The 20,794-nt window shown below is 46.1% G+C and overlaps 1 protein-coding gene across 13 annotated transcripts in view; it reads right to left on the bottom strand.

Annotated features, from left to right (window-relative positions):
• Nucleotides 1-1,758: 1,758 nt before the first annotated feature.
• Nucleotides 1,759-20,794, bottom strand: part of LOC105281324 (serine/threonine-protein phosphatase 2B catalytic subunit 2) — a 111,508-nt gene continuing 92,472 nt past the window's right edge. For 2 of the 13 annotated variants that reach the window (XM_026968607.1, XM_011342449.3), the window contains exons 8-15: nucleotides 20,579-20,705; nucleotides 19,998-20,078; nucleotides 18,575-18,577; nucleotides 16,286-16,318; nucleotides 3,906-3,990; nucleotides 3,638-3,735; nucleotides 3,075-3,290; nucleotides 1,759-2,799 (exon numbers count right to left, since the gene is read on the bottom strand). In XM_026968607.1, coding sequence (XP_026824408.1) covers nucleotides 3,097-3,290; nucleotides 3,638-3,735; nucleotides 3,906-3,990; nucleotides 16,286-16,318; nucleotides 18,575-18,577; nucleotides 19,998-20,078; nucleotides 20,579-20,705 — 621 coding nt within the window. In that variant the 3' untranslated portion in view covers nucleotides 1,759-2,799; nucleotides 3,075-3,096. The remainder of the gene's footprint in view (nucleotides 2,800-3,074; nucleotides 3,291-3,637; nucleotides 3,736-3,905; nucleotides 3,991-16,285; nucleotides 16,319-18,574; nucleotides 18,578-19,997; nucleotides 20,079-20,578; nucleotides 20,706-20,794) is intronic. The other 11 variants (XM_026968608.1, XM_011342450.3, XM_020032304.2 and 8 more) reach the window with 10 other exon arrangements.

Raw genomic sequence — 20,794 nt, 5'->3', positions numbered from 1 at the left:
ACCCATTGGTGCCTCATCGGAGAGAGCGCGTACTATTATTTAACGAGATATTCTCGTTTTCAACATATATATGCAATTCTCTAAATCAATCCCTACGATATCACAAAATATACGATAAAACGGAAGTTCATCGGAGATCACATATAAGAAGGACGATATACATTCGAGCCTGTGATGCTGTGTTGCGTAACGCGAGCGAGATTCTTGCGTGATAACCGACGACCGGCTCGGAGTTGAACGAAAGATAATAACGCTTCTCGAGACCGAACGGGTGATCTGACGATCGTTATTCGTAACGAGATTCATCGCCGAAACTTACCGGGTACGGTAAACGAATGTGTCTTGCGTACAGCTTTGTTGCTTCGGTAGGATCGGTGCCGAGCGCGACTGAGATATCGTGGTGCAACGATAGAAACGGGTGAACTTCCTTCGGTACATCTTCGCGAACGAGAATGAATCGAATGAATCCTCGGGGCAGAACGGCCAAAATAGATTTACATCGTAATGAAGTGCGACTTGTTGGAAACGATGCGTGCGCTCATTTCGTTATCGTTTCGTAATCGTAAGTTACATACGTATATAGAATATAATTCGACACTGCGGGACATTCGGTACCCGGATTACGTAATGATGAGTAATTCATAATAATGATGTGTGTGATAATAATTAACTTTATATATAATTTACGATTTTAGAAAGTTATACATGTGTATATATACAGGGTGTTTCCTAAGTAAGTAGACAAACTTAAGGAGGATATTCCTTGGCTTATTTTAAGAAGAAAAGGTCATATAAACATATGTCCTAAACTGCTTTGTTTTCCAAAAAAAGTACATCACTGTTTTCGTTCACTTTTCGGATAGCGTGCTTTTGCAGTACGAGTCAACAAATTTCAACAGATCTCAGAAATCGCATAATAGATGGATGTGAAAGAATACGTAACACTCCAGGTATTTTTGAGCGTGTACGTTAATCAATGGAAAGGAGAGTTGAGGCGTGTATCATGACTGCAGGTGGAAATTTTCAGCAGTTACTGTGATGTTATTATTTTTCTTTTTAGTTACTATTTTCTTTTTCGTTATAATTTTTCTTTTTGGTTACTATTGTTTTTCATTTGTTTCATTTGCAATAACACAAACTGTTCTATAATAAACGAAAAGTGAACGAAAACAGTGATGTACTTTTTTTGGAAAACAAAGCAGTTTAGGACATATGTTTATATGACCTTTTCTTCTTAAAATAAGCCAAGGAATATCTTCCTTAAGTTTGTCTACTTACTTAGGAAACACCCTGTATATATATAACTTCCAAAACAATTCGTAAGTTTTATATATATATAAATTAATTATTATCCCGAGCATCATTATTATTAAGTATTCATCATGTAATCCGAATACTAAGTGTCTCGCTGTGTGTGTGTGCCGCGCGTGCATGCGTCCATCACGATGGCTGCGATGGAACAATGAACGCGCGAGAGAGATTGCACGTATTGTATACATATATAACTTACGATTTAGCCCTAAGCTTAATTCGCCTTAAAATTTAAGTAACCCCGCCCCGTGGCGCGAGGGATGATCTTATGCGTCATTCAGGGCGGACACATCTTAAGAGAACCTAGTAAAATCTTAAAACCGGAAGCTCCGCCGTAACGACAGGCCAGCTGCCTTTTTTGTTTCTTTGGCGGAGACCGCTCGTTCGTGTTCTCTTTCTTTCTCTCTCGCGCGCTCCTCTCTCTCTCTCTCTCTCTCCCTCTCTCTCTTTTTCTTTATCTTGTGTACTCGCTCACTCACTCGTTCACTCACTCAGCTCACATACACTCTACTTATGTGCTTCTTTTCATTAGACTGACCACACGCGAGCCGTTCCTTCCGTCTCTCTCCCTCGCCTTTTCGCGTCCAGAAGAGGAAATATGAGGGAAATACGAGGGCGCGGGACAAGAGGGTGGCAAGAGGATTCTTTCTCGAGAATGCGTCAACATCCGATCCCACCGATCAGATTTATCAAAGATACGTGAATCTACGTCTGCGTCACACACGCATGAAAATTGAGTTGACTATCCGCGAGAGACACGGATAATGTACGCGCTGGTGGATGCTGGTAAAGGCAGAGGAGGAAGCGAGGAACCGAGCGAAGAAAGATGAGGAACAGAGTAGAGTAGAGTAGAGTAGAGTCTTAATTGCACTAGGATAAAAAATCCCGTACAAAGAATAACAAAAACAAAAAATAAGAATTAACATACAATAGATTGCTCTCCACAATAAGAAAATTATAGAAATTAAAAGCAACTAAGACTAAAAACTAAATAAAATAAATACAATTGGTTTGCACAAAAGAAAGAGAGCACAGAGATAGAGAGAGAGAGAGAGAGAGAGAGAGAGAGAGAGAGAGAAGCGCGAGCGAAAGAGCGAGGGAGACTAACGCGTTCCTGCTTTGTGCTCGCGAATGCAACATGCGCGAACAAAAACGGAACCAGATCGTCGGAGAAGAGAGGAACCCCGCTGAAACGCGCCCAATCGGGCGTTTTTTGACGGCTTCTTTTTCTTCGACTGCTGCTGCTGCTTTCTTTCGCTGCACCGGGACCAACAATCTCGTCCGTCGAAAGCTGCATCAACGAGAGAAATCGCTTTCGTTTCGCGTCCGTCCGTCCGTCTCCTGATCTTGCGACGGCGATGGCTTCTCCTGACTCCTCGATGAACAGCGCGCTGATTGTAACAGCCGGGGAGGAGAGATGGGCAATGGTTTACAAATGTTTGGTGGTGGCGGCGATAGCGCCGAGGTCTTAAGATCCATCCACGCCATCTGAAAGAAATTAACGCGTGATAGACAGTGCACTCATTTGCAATCTCGCCTTCACGACTAGGAATCAAAGACAAAGAGTCTTTCGTAACGCAAAGTCGAAATGAATAAGATCAATTCCTTTACTTTGCAAAAACTCGCAATTTCCAGATTAATTAATCTCACTGTTTGCAATGTTATTTCAGCGAAATAAAATGTGCCGGGTAAGCCGGGCAGAGGTGCAAGACATTGCCTCTACCTCTCGACATTTAGGATCTGCGGGTGGCTTGGACGCGTACCTTGATTGGACGAGTGTGGGGCTCACGATTGCGGTTGCGGCGTGTTGTGGTCCCGCTTGTCTCCCGCAGGAGGCGGCGGCTTTGTCATGGGCTTCTCCTCGTTCACCGGCGTGGGCGGTGCGTCCTTCCTCGGTGGCATTCTTTCGTTTATGGCGTCCAAACCCTTGGCCTCGGCGAACGAGGTGATTTTGTGATTCGGCGAGAAGCCTTGGAGAGCTGGACGGCCGGAGGAAAGAACGAACGTTAGAACGGCGGGATTATATAGAGAGTCGCTCGACTCGAAGATTCAATTTTCTCGCGATTATCCGGTTATACGTTATACCATCGTCGGATATTGCTAGACGTGAACAATGATGATCCGAGTATCCAGAATTCTACATTCTGAATGCGCCGCATTTTGCGAGAGATGATCAAGGATATGGAAGAATATTCGGCGGCGACATTAAAATATATATATATATATATATGTAATTATACTGAAAAATTAGACTGAAATATTCACGTGACACTTGTATATTTGATATGAATTTAAACGTCGTATTCTCCACCTGACAAGTTCTTACCATTTTTCAGAGAGGTCTTGCCGCCAGAAAGCGCACCAAGAGGTAAAGCTCCAGTCGGCGTCAAGCCCTTCAACTGCAGCACACTCTCGCTTTCCTCTCTGTAAAAGAAAAATTACAAATCCGTTAAAACAAACCGAGGCGCTGCTTATAAGTCACTTTCCTCGTGATGTACGGTTCTAGTATTATTATTTATACTATTATCAACATATGAAAGATCTATCTATATATTGGGATCATGTCTTCTTGCAGATACGTTCAAGTCACTGACCTCAGGACGGAGAAGACACGCGCCATTTTTCCGATGGCTCTGATCTTGTTTCTGATGACTTCCTTACGTAGATTAGCTGCTGCACCTATAAATACGAGAGACACATTTTATGGCATTTGCATGATGACAGCGGGTTATTAGCGTCTACATCATCCAATGACGATCGACGTGGCGAAAGCGATCAGCGACCCAACGTGAAGGTAACAATTCATTAATCGAGACGATTAAATAATTATGATTCAATAATTTACAATGTAAGTCTTTCGACTCAATACTCTGCACATCATTTAAAAGTAGAGATAAATCGACAGAGAATCACTCGAATCTTTTCCAATTCTACGTTTACGCTGTGTTGCACACATCACGTTAAAGAGATACCTTCGCGGTAGCCAATTGAAGGAGGCATTGACAGTCGCCGCAACGGCGAGGGAGGAAATTAAAACATTAGCTCGCGGCATTTTATCCAGGAAGCTTAATGAGATCTCGCCACGTCGTCGTCGTCATCGATTTGCCTCGCGTTCGCCGTCGCGCTCGCAAATCACTTGCGGCGATTCCCGGCGTCGTACACGTTAAGTGCTACGTTTTACTCATACCACAGACAGCTTACCGGGCAGAATATTACGTTATTAATAATCACTCGTTACTCTGATCGGGCCACGCCAAAACAACAATGCCAAACTACGGGCAAGAGAGCTCCGTGCACGTCTCTCTCACGGGCAGAGAGACGGGGGTATAAAAAGCAGCCGCGTAATCGGAGATATTCGCGCGCGATTCAGCGCATTCGCGAAGCGCATCCGCACGTCATTGCAAAGCAACCTCGTCGATTCGTCGTCAACTCGAGGAGGAATCGAGAGCAGCAAGAACGAGCGCGGAGGCGCGCATGCAGACGTGCGTTGAAGAAGCTGCGTAAACGTGCGTTGCTGCGCAAATCCGTAAATCGGAAAGAGGAACACAGCACGCCGTGCGTCTGTGTCTACCGCAGGCGCATGTACCAAGATAATACATGTATGTATATATAAATGCAAGAGAGAAAAGTAGGCGCATGCACATGCACTAGATAAGCGCGAAACGTACGCACCGTCACGTCACTACAACCTCTTATCGTTATCACTTCCTCTTGGCGATCGCCTGCTACTTCGAGGCTCGAGAGCTCGTCGGAATGCGAGAGAGTCGCGACACGAGGTCCCGATTAACTTATCATATCGAGTCGACGCTGAAGCGTCGCCGGCTCATAGGGGCGGAATTCCCGAGGGAGATCCGTGCGAGGAAGCTCGGCCTCTTGGACTCTTTCGCATCCGTTGAATTTTATCCGCTTGCTCGTTAATCGACAACGGCAACGGCCGAGCCCGCTGCTCGATCGATTGTACACGGTACCTTTTAATGAGGAACGAGGAGGGAGACCCGTTCGTTCGTAGCGCCGCTAAAATCATCTTAGCGAGAAGTGCAGAAGAGGCAGATTTGCGTTTTCTACTTTGCGTCGGAGCGCTAGGGTGGCATATTTATTACTCCTGTTCGCGCAAAGGGGGTGGAAAAAGAATAATAAAAAAAGAATATGAAATATAAAGAAACAAGTTCAATGGGTGCTCCCATGGCTCGCAGCGTTCAGAGGCGGAAGCAGCCTCCTGTGCACCGCCCTGACAGGAGATCTGCGTGTGTCCTCCTCGGCGCGTTAATCGCGCGCGATTTTATCCGTCCTTCGCTCGCCCGTCCGCGAATTCTATCACGAATTCTATCGCGCGGTGTCCGTGTCGGAAAACCTCGCCCAATTTCCGGTTAAATCGAACGGCAGCAGCGAGGAGCAGCCCCCCGTGCTAGAAATATCGACATCGTTTCTCGTGGTCGGCGAAACGCGTCGAAGTATCGTTTCCGCTGCGTGGTTTCGTCACAATTTCCTAATGATTTACGGCCCGGATCTGCGGTCCCTTAGGCCGCTGTCGCGCGATAACGTATCACGCGATTTGTCAGCCCCGCGTGCCTCACGGGGATAAAATGCGGCATTTTCATCTTCTCCGTCGCTCGCGGAATCTTTTGACCGTGCGAGCGATATTTGTTTTCGGGAATAAAACACACGCATAAAGAAAGAAAGAAAAAGAGAGATAAAGCGAGTGACAAACTCCTGTCACGAGAAGACAGATTATTAAATTAAGATTACGAGAGGTCTTCCCGTGCTTTGCCGCTGTTGCCGATGGATTAATCGGCGAGATTCTTGAAATAGCCACAGGTATTCCGAATATCGCCGGGATTGCATAACACGGGTCGATTAACTGACACTCGTTATAATCAGCTGAAATCACTACTCGATTAAACGCGGACGAGTTTCCCCGTTAATCGGGAATTATTCGACGTATCGCGCGCGATCTTTAACCGGGCACGATCAAGTGTCTCCATCATCTGCATGAAATTTCGCGGTTACCATCAAGATTTCCATTCGGTCACGACGTTACGCCGCGAATCGAGGCGCAATCGAGCTCAGACCGGGTTTATCCGTAATTTTCGCCCGTAAGGAGATTACGCCCGCGAGTTTGTTACCGAAACGGGTACGCTGCTGTCGTTATTACATGTATACACGAGGGGATGCGAGCGTGGGTATTAGTCGCGGATCACGAGGAAAATGTGGACATCGTTACGATCAGCGAAACGACTTGTACATTGTACACGTGCCGCAAGCGAAATCGTCGAAAATGCCTGCTTCTGTCGCACGGGGGATCGATAAAATCGAGCATGTCAAACATCAGGCGTGTTCGGGCCTTCGAGCGAACAGCGCGATTCCGCTCGCGTAATTCCTCCCTCTCGCGCGCGCACGTCGGTAATTTGGGATTTCGAAAACCATCCCCGCGACGACGCATTTCTGGGAGACTTGCGTGAAAAAAAAAGAGAAAAAAAGAGAGACAGACGATTCGCGAGAGGAGAACGCGGGAGGGATTCTCGCTGCTGTTCGATCGAGGAACCGCGTTTGAACGGTCCTAAGAAATTAACGTCCTGCGCTTATGAACGAGAGGATGCCACACATACAACGATGTATACGTCAACTACAAACTTGTACAACAGATCAAGCCTTTTTGCTGTCTATACACTTATGCGTCAGCGCACGATCACGCACACGTAACTTGTCGCAACGGCGTAATTCAATAATCGGATCGGGACCGCAAATGATACAGATTACACACAGTCACGTGCGATTAATGTAACATGCTAAATCGCCGGCGGGTTTCGCAAAAAACCGGACAGATTCCGCTACATTCTCGATAAAATAATACGCGTAAAAGACAGAGGAAGCGCGAAAGAGAGAAATCATATTGTAAGTACGGTATTACAGCGACGATATTATGCCAACTTTAATAACGCGTTCTGGCCTGGCAGCCTGGCTCGAAATATTCAAATGTGCACCGACGATGAGTCGTTTGAGAAATTCTTGCGGATTTTGTTCCTCATTGTACAAATAAATACTCTCGTTATCGAATGATATAATATAATACCGGCATATACGTATGATAACGCCAAAGTCTCTGCGCGCACAGTTAATCGTTAAGCGGCGATTCTAAAACGGCGGATTGTAATGATCCGCGTGTAATGATGAGCTCGTAACGTAACGCGATCCGCGCTATTTTCGAACGCGCGACCACGCCGTTGCGACAGTTGTCTACCGAGCTAACATTTATCAGAACGCAGTCAGTCGAGTCTGGCACCGAGTTTTCAGCATGCGGAGGCCCGTCGTTATACACATTCGAGATCATCATCTCTCGTCCGATTTTCCTATCGACGTACGTTTCCCGTAATCACGCGAATCGCGACGCAACCGTGCTCGTGCACGTACGAAAAGCATACTCGTTTTTTTTCGTTTTTCGAAGTTGTAACGATCAATCTCGGGTAAATTAATCGGCGCTAATTTGCACTCCCAACGCGCGTAAACGTCATCACGTTTCTCATTGATATTAAAATAAATTCGGTCGACTTTCGGCTCGGTACGATTCGTCTTTCCGTTTCACGTGGAATCTGTGCTGAAGACGTTAGCGCACGGCTACTGATGCTCTATCGGGCTTCCCGAAAGCGGGTTTTCAAGCAGTGTCTTCGAATCAATTTGCGAAACTGGAGAAGCTCGTCGTTTCTCGTTCCTCGATCATGATTTTTCCTCGCCGCGACGAGTAATCGTTATCTCACCGTGTTCTGGTTTCGGTCGCCTTTGCAATATCGCGACACAAATAATCGTTATCTCATCGTATCGCCGATGTCCATCGGCCAGACGAAATCAGATAAAGCACGGAGTCCAAGTTGGCTCGAAATACCAAACGATCATCTGAATGCAGGTCGGACGTGTCGCTCTCGACGGGCCTTCGAATATTGGTTCGGTCATAGGCGCCGCCGCGTGAAAACGACGAACGCGACGCTCTTTCGTCCTCTTACGAAGGATGCGACGCCTATGCCTCGCCACGTAGACCGTTCATCAAGAACACGAAGAATCGTGGATCCAATGGCGAACATATTCAACCCTCGACCACCAACCCGCGCTGGAATCCAATCTAACTCCAACAAACAAAGTTTGCCAAAGTATCGGGACTCCCGATCAACCCCGGCGTATCGAGCCACGATTTTAATACACATGCAGTTCATGCTTTCCCCCATCTAGCTAGCTAGAGCAAGAGAGTCGCTTGGCGACTCTCCGCAGTTGCCGCAGCGTCCATTCCCTTTGAGCAAACCTTGGGCGCAGCGGCCGAGGGTTGGACAACGACAATGTGAGCAACGCGAGCAGCGCGACTAATCGGGAAACCATTGGGTGCTAGAGACATATTCCTATTTGTATACTCTGCGTTCGAACATCGTGAATAACTGCAACCAGGAGGAAACTGAACGCCGTTGCACCGATCAATCCGCGAGCGAGCGGACTCTCGTCAATCCTCGCGAAACCCGACCGGCCTCCCCGAGCTTCTCGATTTCACCGAAGCTCGGGGGAGGCTGTGCCGCGTGGCCGTTAACGAGGTTTATATCGCTCGTTAATGCGGATCGACGTTAATTCTCGCCCGGATGCTGGCGCGGGACTCGTCTTACACCCCGTAATTATCGAGTCTCTCGTTAAAGGGAAGCGGATCGTTTCGAGCGGAAACGCCCGCTGCAGCGTTTAAGTATCCTTGCGCGTACCTTTACGGAGGGAAAACGGCGTTGAGTCCTCGCGGTTTCGTCATTCACGGGTCGACAGATAGAGGTAGAGATAGAGACAGAGATAGAGAAAGAGAGAGAGAGAGTTAGATAGAGCAGAGAGGAGATAGAGATAGAAAGAGAGTAGTGTAGGTCTTACTCGCACTTTCAACAGAAAACAACTCACCGTACGCGATCGTAGGTGGGGTCGTATTCGGACCGGACCGTCGGGTTACCATCGGATTACCACCATGGCAGCCATGGTGCGCCCATGGTTGTTCGGTTGGTTTACCGATGGTTGAGCGTAGTGGACGTAAGTAAAAGGACAGAAGTAACCAACAATGTGAGAGCAGCGTCAAATGCGGCCGAAGAGAAGAGATATAGAGTGAGTGGCAGAGAATTTTTTATGGTGGACACAGCCCGTGTAGGAGGATGTGTCGTATTTTGTTTTTTGGTCGTTTAGTTGATTGGTGTCGATGGTGGTGGTGGTGGTAGTGGTGATGGCGGTGGTTGTAGTGATGGTGACAGTAACAGTGATAGTGGTGGTGATGGTGATGGCGAAGAAGGTGGTTGTAGAGTACGGCGCAAGGGAAACAACACATAGAACAGACAAGAAAAGACAAGTGTGCACAGCGTAAGTGGCATTCAATCAAGCGTGTGCGTCGGACGATCTCTATTGTCGTTTTATGGTCGTTTCTTTCTTCCTTCTTCGATTTGAACAGCCGAGTAACGGCCGACTCACAGTAGCGGATTACCGGCTGAACTCGTTTTCTCAAAAACCCGATTGATTAATCAACAATTGTTGCGAATGGCAATGCTTGGCGCGTTTCCGCTGAAATATTTGTTTCATTCTGAACGTTTCGTGAAATATTTCGCTCTTCGAGTGGCAGCTTAATCCGCTACTGGATCCCCTAAAAATCGGCAAAGTCGCTCGATGTACGTAGCAAAAGTATTAAAGCGACGCGTGTCGCGAGAGAAACGGTGATGCGATTCTACGCAAGTGTAATATTTGCTCCGACACGCGCGTTTCCGTGCGTAATTATGAACCAAGTTTCCGAAAATCGCGGGGAAGGACTCTGGCTCGTGTCATGTTTTTAACCGACGAGAGAAAATTTTTTCCGGGGAAGCGCGTTAATAATATAACTACCATTATAACTGAATACGAGAAATGGAAAATGCTCCGTATTAAAATTCATCGCGTTGAAGCGGCAGCTCGCCCGCCCGTGGAATACACAGCATTTTACAAAACAGGCACGAATTAATGAAATATGCAAAAATCATCTGCACGAGGGCGACTTTGTCGATACTGACATTCCCGTAAACGTAACCCGTAAATGAGTACGAACGGCTCGCAATTTCGCCGTGAGTACTGTAAATACATAGAGAATAGTCGATCAGTGTGAGGGAGATGGTCTCTGCGTCGAAATTGCTAGACTCGGGCGAGCGTACAGCTTGAAGATGACAAATCGATTCCTTAGATAGATTAATATACAATTTTGCAATGCACGTCCAAATAATAAGCAGCTTTATTCATGAGAAGATATTTCATTTTGAGAATATCTCAAGTGTCACGCGTATCATCAAGCTACTTGCAACCGAGTAGAATTACTCAAACTGAACATCATTTATAACTCACGGAGTACGGTCGCCTTCAGCAAAACTCGACCATGTCAAAGATTACTTCGTTTCAAGTTGGAAAATCGATTCTGAACATTCGAGGAGCACGTGAGTGCTAGATCACATTCTAAATTCTACCCCGAAGAGACAAGAAATGTCTGAAAATGATCGTTCGTTCGCCACCCGAGATTCTGATGGCGCCGAGAAAATCAAGAGGAATCGAGATACACGTAGAGAAAGAGAGAAAGAATGAAAGTAATCTCGGACACACAATGCAGCACAGTTATATGTATATAGGTATATAAAAAATTATGAAATTATTATTGCGCGTGGCGCAATGCCACTATAGAGGTTTCCTGGAGCAACTGTTTCAAAGAAAAACAAGTCGATTAATAAACTTTCACAGGATCGCCCGAGGATGCTGCCAGCCACCGTCGAACGTGGTACCACATTCATTATTGCATTTATTATATTGTATAATCGATTGGCGGACTGGCAAGTGCGACCCTCTCGCGATCCGCGCAGGTATTAGATACTAGTTCGCTTGGTTATCGCTAGTAGACTAAGTATATACTAGCATGCGCAAAAAAAGACTGGTAATTCAGAAATATATTTCGGCGGCTGGCGGAAACCGAATTAAACAAAGGATACACATAATCAACGTAATTCAAAGGGGTAACTTAAGCATAAAGACGATAATAAACGAGCAGATCGAAGGATAGAAAGACAGAGGAAAAAAAATCGAAAGAAACAGAGTGAAAGAGAATGATGGCGATAGAATTGGAGTGTGTAAAAAGGATGAGAAAGAGAGAAGGTTAGAGAGAATATAATAAATGTACGTAGGAAAAAGAGAGAGAGAGAGAGAAAAATTAATGCGTCGTATGTCAGCCAACGAAGTGACTTTTTCGTGAAGTGGAAAAGTGTGTCCGGCAGCTTTGAACACCCGAGATGGTGCGTCGTGCATTGGCGTGAACGCGCAGCACGTCTCTTGATATTTTTCTTGAGGTCGTGTTCGTGTTGAGAGAGCATTGGGTGGCGAGGAAAGGACGAGAAAAGCAGACTAAAACGACGACGACGACGACGACCATATCGCAAGGCGCAACTATCACGAGATAAAGACAGGCCGGGAGAAATATTGCGGTTGAATAGCTTGCTTATTAAAGACTTTTCGATGGAAGATAAAAATAAAATAACGTACAGAGGGGAGAGGTTTTCTCACTTCTATCGAAACGCGCGACACGTGATGAGAATACCGGACAATTAAAGAGAAGGATTCGAAATTCCAATTAAAACTCTGAAGACATAACGCGATTTTATCGTCGTTAAAATTAACATCAACTCACGCGCACACACGTGTTCTAGACCATTACATTAACTTTTTCAATCACAGAGAAAAAACAGTGAAAAATTTTAATTTAAATTCTAAATTCTCTGGAAAAACGTATATAACTAGTGCAAATGAGGTGAAATTCAGACAAACGAGACATCATCTTTTAACAAAAAAAAAAACATCTGTCAAGCTAAGCGTACCAGATGCACTTTGGAATTTTACTTAACAGTTTCATGGATCGATTACATATTAACAATTAATTCAACGAGTTTGAGCGATTTGTTTCATCAGATTCATCAGATTTCGAGCGCAACGAAATTTCAGAGACTGTTCGCGGTAACGAGGTGAAAGGTCGCGAGATTACCCTGCGCGAAAAACCGAAGAGAGAGGGGAGGGAAAGAATATGTATAAGAAAACGGAAATGTGCGCGCTCCTTCATCTGAAAAGGTGAAAAATGGTCTCGTGCGGAAATTCGTAGTGCTTTCCTTTTTGTGTTCTGCGACCAAAGTCGTTACAGCCGAACGTCGCTTCTTTCTTCTGGAGGGTATCCCGAAGCTTCCCGGAGGGATATCCGACATCGAGAAACGTAACGGATACCCCGACAATGGGACACGTCTGCACAACAAACCGTTGTCCGTGTTGCGTAAACCCGTCCGCGCAAATCCGCGACGAGTAACGTCGCGTAGCTCGCTGCGCTCAATGCAGTTGTCGAATAGTGGCTTTCCGTCGTTCGGAAAAGCCGATTGGTCGTCCCTTTTCGATTCTTGCTCTTCGACTCCCAAGAAAATAAACATTCGCGATGCAGTGGCTGTCGCGAAAATCCTCGAACTCGATCAATCGAGCGGAATCTACAGCAGCGAAATCGGATTCACCATTGAGCGCTCGTCCGATTCCACATCCGCTGGATCTGCATCCGCGACAATAATATCCTTAATTCTGACCGCTGGCGGGGGTGAAAGAGACTGGGAGCACGAAATTGCAATTTTCCTCGCGATTTGCGAGCTGTGATTACGTCCACGTGCGCATTCCGCGTTTCCGGCAGCCTTACAGCCAGCAGCATAGGGATGAACGACTGACTCGAAGCAGGGTGTACAAGAGAAGAGAGAGGGTGAGATGCCGATGGAACCGCGCTCACGAAAGCAGGGCCGGCTGGTTGATCGATGCTCCGTGGCCTTCCCTCGTTATCTCACGGAACTCGGTGCGTTCTATCGATCGGGCATACGTTCCCGGGCGGTTCCGGAGCTACCGAAAGCCTCTTTCGCTGCGGATTTCGCTGGAGGAGCGTCGCAGAAGAGGGACACGCGAAGAACGACGCGGGCATCCGGCACATCCGGTCTGCTTTGCCAGCGGGCGCAGATCTTCCAACTACACCTGGAAATTACTTGCTAGAGAGAATCTAGCCTCTCTCTCCTGTCAGTTAATTAAATACGACTTTCGACAGCAACGTGCGCGCGCGAGACCTGAACGCAGAAACATTAACTTTTCCCCGATACGATTCCCCCGCGATCAGTTTACGAGTCGAAGAGCTTCGGAAGCCTTCGTGCTGATGGAGAGCTTTCTAAGAAGGTCGTCTTTCATGTCTCTCGATACGATGATCATTAGGTACTCCAGTTCATTAATCTTGGAGAAAACACGAAGACCGAAAGAGTTATCACAAGCAGTTTCGCCTTGCATTTCCTATGTCAGACTTTATGCTTCTAGTAATTTTTATCATTTTTTCGTCACTCTCATACGAGAAATATTCTTTTAATTTCATTGTATTTCAGTGAACTTTATTACCCAAAAAAGGGAGGAAGCAAAGAAGACTTATATTATCTCTCCAGCTATCTACGAGACACACAAACCGGCGTGCTTCTCGCAACGAACAGCTTCAAGAGAAGAACGACGGATCAAGCTCGGATTATGCAACATACGAATGTCACCTTAAAATACCACTGGATATTAATAGGAGCAGATTCGAATAACGTTCTATGTATACTGAGAACAACATCATACGGATAACGCGTTCGGAGTGGGCGTTTCCAGTGAAACGCGCGATCGATGGGGCCGAGATCACAGAGGTGGATCGCTCTCGGCGATGTCGGTCCAGCAAGGAGGAATCTCGTGGACGTATCGAACGAGGTCCGGGCACAGCCGGTCGCGCTCGTAAAACCGGAAGCGTTGTTAGTCGAACGTTCTCAGCGTTCTCTCGCTGGACGTTGTTAACAGAACTGGCAAGCGCGCGCACACACGCAACACACACACGCGCACACAAGAGCAAGATATCTCACGCTGCATCGTAAAGCGCGCAAATAAACCGAACTCAAGTCAAACGAGCGAAACTCAAACGAAGTGGGGGTTGTTTTGGGTGCTGCTCTGGGGTAGAAGGGAGGAAGAGGGGATGGAGAGGAAGGGAGGAAGCGGTTTCGAAGTCGTAAAACCGTGTCGCGAACGCCATAACGAATGCAATGCGGAAATTCGTCGCTGGATCCCAGAACGGGGAGAGAAAAAGAGAAAGCTAGAGAGAAAGAGAGAGAGAAAGCGCGAGAGCGAGGGTGCCGGGAGGGTTGAGGGTAGAAACAGACGGGAGACAGAGAGAAAGAGACAGAAATAGAGTGCGAGAGAGAGACAGAGAGGAGAGTGAACGGTCGAATGGGATGTGCATAGTCACTGAACTTTCCCGACTAATCCGGCGAGCTTTATGAAGGCCCCTCTTCTCGAGGCGAGCATATAAATTCACGTGGATCTGCCCGTTACTGGAGACGTCGGAACGATCCCACGACGGCCCTCCATGTAGAAGCATGATCGTATTTTCCGTTGTGTGCACATTTGCGTGGCATTATTTCGGATTGGGGTATGCGCGCGCTGGTACACGCCGAGGGAGGCGAGCCAACCCTCAGACTTGGAGAAGTCATCGCGCGTCTCCTGCGGTATCCTTCGCTTCCTGGACGTATCCGCTTCTTCGTTAAATTACCAACGATACCCCTCGAGTCCGGCGACTCTCCGTTGAGGGATGTTCGGTGTCATGTACACGAATCATTGAACAACGTTGGCGTGTTCGATCGTCAACGAAAAGCGCAAGAAAGGCAGGAGAAGCTTAACGGAGACGACGAAATGAAGAGAGGAAAAGAGGATGAGAGAGAGAAAAAAAGAAAGAGAGAGCATAAGAGAGAGAGAGAGAGAGAGAGAGAGAGAGATTGGGCGAATAAGAGAGGGCGGGAGGAGGGGGCAGTGAGATCATCATATTAATTCAGCGTGTGCGTAGACAACGAAGAGTATACATGGTACGAAGGCGGCAATGTGTAACGCAACAAATCGGTGTGAAACGGAAAGGGAACGGAAGGCAAGTGAAAAACGGCGAGAGTTAACGGTGTGTTCGCTGGCGATTGATGGACAATTATGTAATGTTAGCTCAATCCAAAGTCCGAGAACGGTTATACAGCACGATTAAAGGAAGTAGAAGATGATGACGAAGATAGAAGAAAAGAAATTATGCAAGTATACAGACAGACAGTTATACAGGAACGAAGAGAGAAATCAACTCAACAAACGGAAATAAACACCTCGCGTGGGATCCGTTCGTCGTCGACGTCGTTCTACTGGTATGATCGTGTCCGTACTTTCGGCAGCTTTAATTCGTACATTTTCTTCATCGGTGAACGTTTAATCCAGCTAAGAGCACTTGCCATACGAACAATGGAGAGAAAATGCAGATAGGGCTTTCACCCGCTCTCATGCGGGTGGGATCGAAATTATTGCCGTTGGATTAAACTTATTCGTTATAACGGGTATCGATCACGGTGTATAGACGGTACACGGACGGCAATTTGAGAGTTGCGTAGCGGAAAGCTAATTGGACCGATATTAACTCCAGATGAAAAGCAAATCGAAGTTGATAAGATTATCATTATTGCGCCAATTATGATATTACACGGAACTGCATTGTATTTCCGTGCTCATCAGTGACGTGTAGCAAAAAGCACACATAAAAAGCTGCGTCTACGTAATATTAACGTGTACGAACCAGCAGAACGCGTCACGGAGCGCATCCGCGCGATGAAAAAAGAAGGAACGAAAAGAGAACGAAAAGAAAAGAGAAAACCGAAACGCAAGACAGAACACTGGCAGAACTAAAGAGAGTAGAGTTAAAGATATATATCACAAATATATCTTAATACAAAAGACAAAAAAAAACCGTCAAGAAAAATCTCGTCGGGTTACTCTTGGCACGCACGAAAAAGAAAAAATCTTGGCTCTTCAAGAGAGAGAGTGAGAGAGAAAGAGAGAGAAAGAGAGTAAGTCGTCGGCTCTCACGGGGACTTACCATTCTTTTTTTGGACAACGACTTTGGCTGCGACTTTACGGGGGTTGCGGTATGCCGAACGATCGGAGTTTTGAGTGGTAGTAGTAGAAGTAGTAGTAGAAGTAGTAGAGGTAGTAGTAGCATAGTGTCGTGCCGAGATAGGAGGAGTCCAAGGCCAGTGTGATTGATACAAATATAATAAAGAAGGAGTACGATAAAAGACAGTCAGTGCAACTTCGAAGAGGGGGCGGGCGGGCGGGCAGGGTCGTAGGGGCAGTGGCGGCGAGAGGGTTGGTTGGGCAGGGACCAAGGGTTCGAGGTGTGTTGGTGGCGCGTATATATCTCTCACGATAATTCAAGGAGACGAAACCAGAGAGGTAGGTGGATAAGGAAGAGAGAAAAAGAGAGAAAGAGAGAGAAAGAAAAACAGAGAGAGAGAGAGAGAGAGAGAGTGAGAAAGAAGGAGCGAAGGGAGGAGAAAGGCAAGGGTCGAGAGTGTCTTATTGATCGAAACACCGGGTCTCTGCTTGAACTCTTTTCTTTCCTTTTTTCCTTTTTTTTCTTCGATCAAAGCAACCTAGCCGCAACAACCGGACGAGGGACGTTCTCGCGAGCGCGTTCTCCACGAGACGGTTTCGAGGGTGAATCGGACGGGGTTGGGAAGTAGAGAAGGGGTGAACCGGGAAGGCGGCTCGTCTTTCTTTCGGGGGCTTGACCGGTGGATGGAGGTACTCCTGGACCCCGTGACCATCCGCTTGAGCGGAATGAATATCCGCGGAGATGTGCATATCGATCTGACCTGTCGACGTGTCGCGGATCGCACCAACGAATTAGCGTTTTAGCGTGTCCATACTTCTTCGAGCACGCGTGTACAACGAATCGAATAGATATAAAATTCCATAGTCCACGCCGCAATCAGATATCTTGGATAACTCGACCGATATACGATCCATTCGGAGCATGACGGACGGGTTGAGAGGAAAATAATTTTTGCGGTCGTCACGCGGTCACCATCACGAAGCTCCATCCGCCGGTACCCGGAAGTGGTCTTGATCCCATTTTTAGCTTTCCATATGTCAACAGAGTGAATTATTACACACGATAGTTTTATCCCGGCGACAAGGGGGGAAAGAGAACTATACATACACATGTGAGAAAAATGTACGAGAAAGAAAAAGAAATAGTAAAAAAATAGGCCAGCGCAGGGGCGGGATGGACATGACACGTGAAAGAAATTGAAACTGACTATGGAACTCGGACAGTAGAGTTCGATCGGAGTGAACGGTGTGGACAAATGAGATCGATCTAGAGATATTCTCGAGGTAACATCGAGAAAATATTATTAATTAAGACGAGGCCGGGTGATAATCTGGCGTCATCTTAATCTCAACCCGATCGATGCGATGCATGCGTGAATCAAGAATGCGTAATGCGCAAGATGGCAAACGGTGGACGGTGTCTTTTCTTGACTATTAGTTACAAAACATCAACGTGAGCATCTTTAACGAGGAGTATCTTGAGCGTCTCGTAGAGAGCCCGAGACCTTCGCGGAACATAATAAATATACGTGCTTTTTTTGAGAAACAGGCAAGGAGTTCGTGCCATCTTGAACAAATGTATGGAGACGGGGTGAGAGAATGCTATGAATAAAATGATGCAGAAAATCAAAATCTACCAAGTGAAGATGTAAAAACGCAGGCTATGTGCCGTCGAGACACGTCGAATATGTATTACACATATGCATGTACATACATGATCGGGGAGTGAAAAAGAGTGCCAAAAAGAGCAGATACGGAGAAAGAGTGAGAAAGAGAGAGAGAGAGAGAGAGATATGTAAGAAAAAAATAATGATACCTCGTATTCTGATGCGAGAAATCGCAAGTACCGTGAAACCGGATGATTACAGATAAAGAGAAAGAAACATGAAGAAAGAAAGAAAGGAACATACAGAAAAATGGCAAATGTACATAAATTATACAAATATGTACAAACACGTGTGTAGATATACACACGTATGTAGAGAACGGAAGATAAAGAAGAAAAAAGAAATCTTAGACGTACGTACGTTCTTCTCCCGCGAAAGATGAAACACGAGGCCGCGGCAAAAAATCGTATATATGATACATATAATAAAGAAGAAAATAAATATAAAAATGGAGAAAGAGAAAGATACAGAAAGAGAGAAAGAGAGAGAAAGAGAGGAAGAGAAACTCAACATCGAGAAACTACTATGAAATCGCTAAAAATTAATGATAATCAATGAAGCTCTTAATTGTGTGACGTCTAGAAGAATCGAGCGGCGTTTCTTACCATCTGTCCGTGCAGCGAGTGAAAATGCAAACAGAAAGAGAGAATTCAAGATTTGTCTCTGGAAGTTTCAAGAACGATAGAATCGTGGGGGCGGAGGGCGAGGGGAACGGGGGAAAGTGATAGAATATTTTGCAGATCGGCTACTTTTCTGCGGCGTGGCGTATACTTGGGGGAAATCGCGGAAGTCGGGATGGCATTTCCTGCTTTCTTTCAGCTTCCGCTCGATAATGATAGATTTCAACGAGAGAGGTACGCGAGCGTCGGCGGAATCGATGTGTGATTCGAAAGAGGGAAAATATGTGTACGGAAAATACATGGAACACGTAGAAAATTCACATTTGTGCTGTCGTTGTTTCCGATTGAAGAGTGAATTGCGACTGGACCCCGAGATCGTGCACGTGCGCGAACGTTTTTTTTTTCACGCGCAACGCGAATGCAAAACTCGTTGGAGCTTTTTCGGTCACGTCGTAAACTTAAACGAAATTGCAATTAAAAATGGTCAAGTGAAAAATCAAAAGCGCATTCGGCACGAATGCGACCGATTTCGATTAACCGCGGGAGGATGATAGGCGCGCGCGGTTCCCCGCGAAATTCACCGTTAGCCAGCAGCCAATCCGCCGCGCACGTGCACGATCGATCTTCCTTTTCAAAGGAGAATGCAACGATTCACAAAACGGATCCCTCGAGTGGATCCCGATTCATTTTTCATCGTTAAATCGTCTCTCCGACTCTTTTCTGTCGTTCGGCACGCGGCAGGACATGAGGGATGAATCCGCGCATTCTCCCGGTGCACGAAAGTGACGTGGCCGCTCTTAGATCGTATGTCGGAGCTTGTAAAGATTTCAGATATTGGCGAGATCTTGTCCCATCTTATCGCGCTCGCCTTATCCGGCTGTCCTCGTAGTGACGGATCAAGTTGAAATGTGTCTCATTCTTCGCCGTTATTAGAGTGCAACTCGGAACTGTCATGAATTGCCGAGGATCAGAGCTTGAGGAGTCTCGTACGCTTCAGCAAGAATTACAGCCCGCTTTTGCAATCGTTTCGGCGGTTACTCGGTCACGCGGCTTTGAACGAAATAAATCATTTTCTTATTTCTTCAAAATGGCTGTGATGAGAGAGAAAAAAGCATTTTCGTCGCGCGTTCAACGTTAAACGCTTCAGTCAAACACGATGATGCGATTCTCGTTTCTCGTATCTCCAACGTAACTCCAACGTGGCTCTCATTATTAGAGAAGTAAAACGCAGAATCAGACACGTTAAGAAAAAATCACGGAGCAAACGAACGAGATGGAAAAAAGAATTCCAGGCTCTGATCGCGACATAAGAGCGACCAGTCAGAGTGCCGATTTCGTTTAAGATGTCTGCAAAATAATGGTGTACGAATTAAGGTGGACAGAATGTGGGTCAAATGATGGACATTACCTTCCTCGAGCGCGTCATCGCCGTCGCTCATCAGCTCGTCGTCCGAGCAAATGTTCAGCACGTTCACCAACATTTCTGTGACTGAAAGGCAAAGCGAGAAATCACCTATAGAATATAATATAGAACGAAACATTTCTCAATCGACAGTTCTCGTTATAGAATCAGCAGCTCGTTCGTCTTGAAATTTTCACGCAAGATCGATAGTTCTTCTCGCGTCCAAACAACATTACTGCATTTAACATATGAATTATTACGATGCCTTTTATATTGACTTTATATCAATTTATATTAATACTTCCAGACATTTCAGCTATTTTCTCAATATTCCTTACGATGAATTAGGGCGCGTCCAAAAAATTAACTACATTTAACAGATGAATTATTATGATGCATTTTATATTGACTTTATATTAATTTATATTAATACTTCCAGACATTTTAGCTATTTTCTCAATATTCCTTCCGACGAATTAGGGCGCGTGGTCATTAATCAGAACTCATTGTAAAGAAGATACATTGCTCGGGACCATCATAATCTTTCAGAGAAGCGAGATGGGCTTTGTCGGTCTCTCACGACTTACCCTTTTCGCCGACGAACGGCAGGGACCATGTGAAAACGTCCATGAAATTGGGCAGCCAGTACGGGTGCGGCGAGCAATTGAACTGCCTGATGTTCATCACGTTGTTCTCGTACTTCAAAACCGCCGCCTGTGGGCACGAGGATCGAAAAGGTTTACGATCGCGCATCAGCGATTGCCAAGCCGCATGTCGGACAATACAGCGCATTGATCGCCGAT

Source organism: Ooceraea biroi, chromosome 3, assembly GCF_003672135.1.
Source record: "Ooceraea biroi isolate clonal line C1 chromosome 3, Obir_v5.4, whole genome shotgun sequence".
In the NCBI taxonomy this organism is placed as follows: Eukaryota; Metazoa; Arthropoda; class Insecta; order Hymenoptera; family Formicidae; genus Ooceraea; species Ooceraea biroi.
This window is presented reverse-complemented; position numbering and strand designations above follow the sequence as displayed.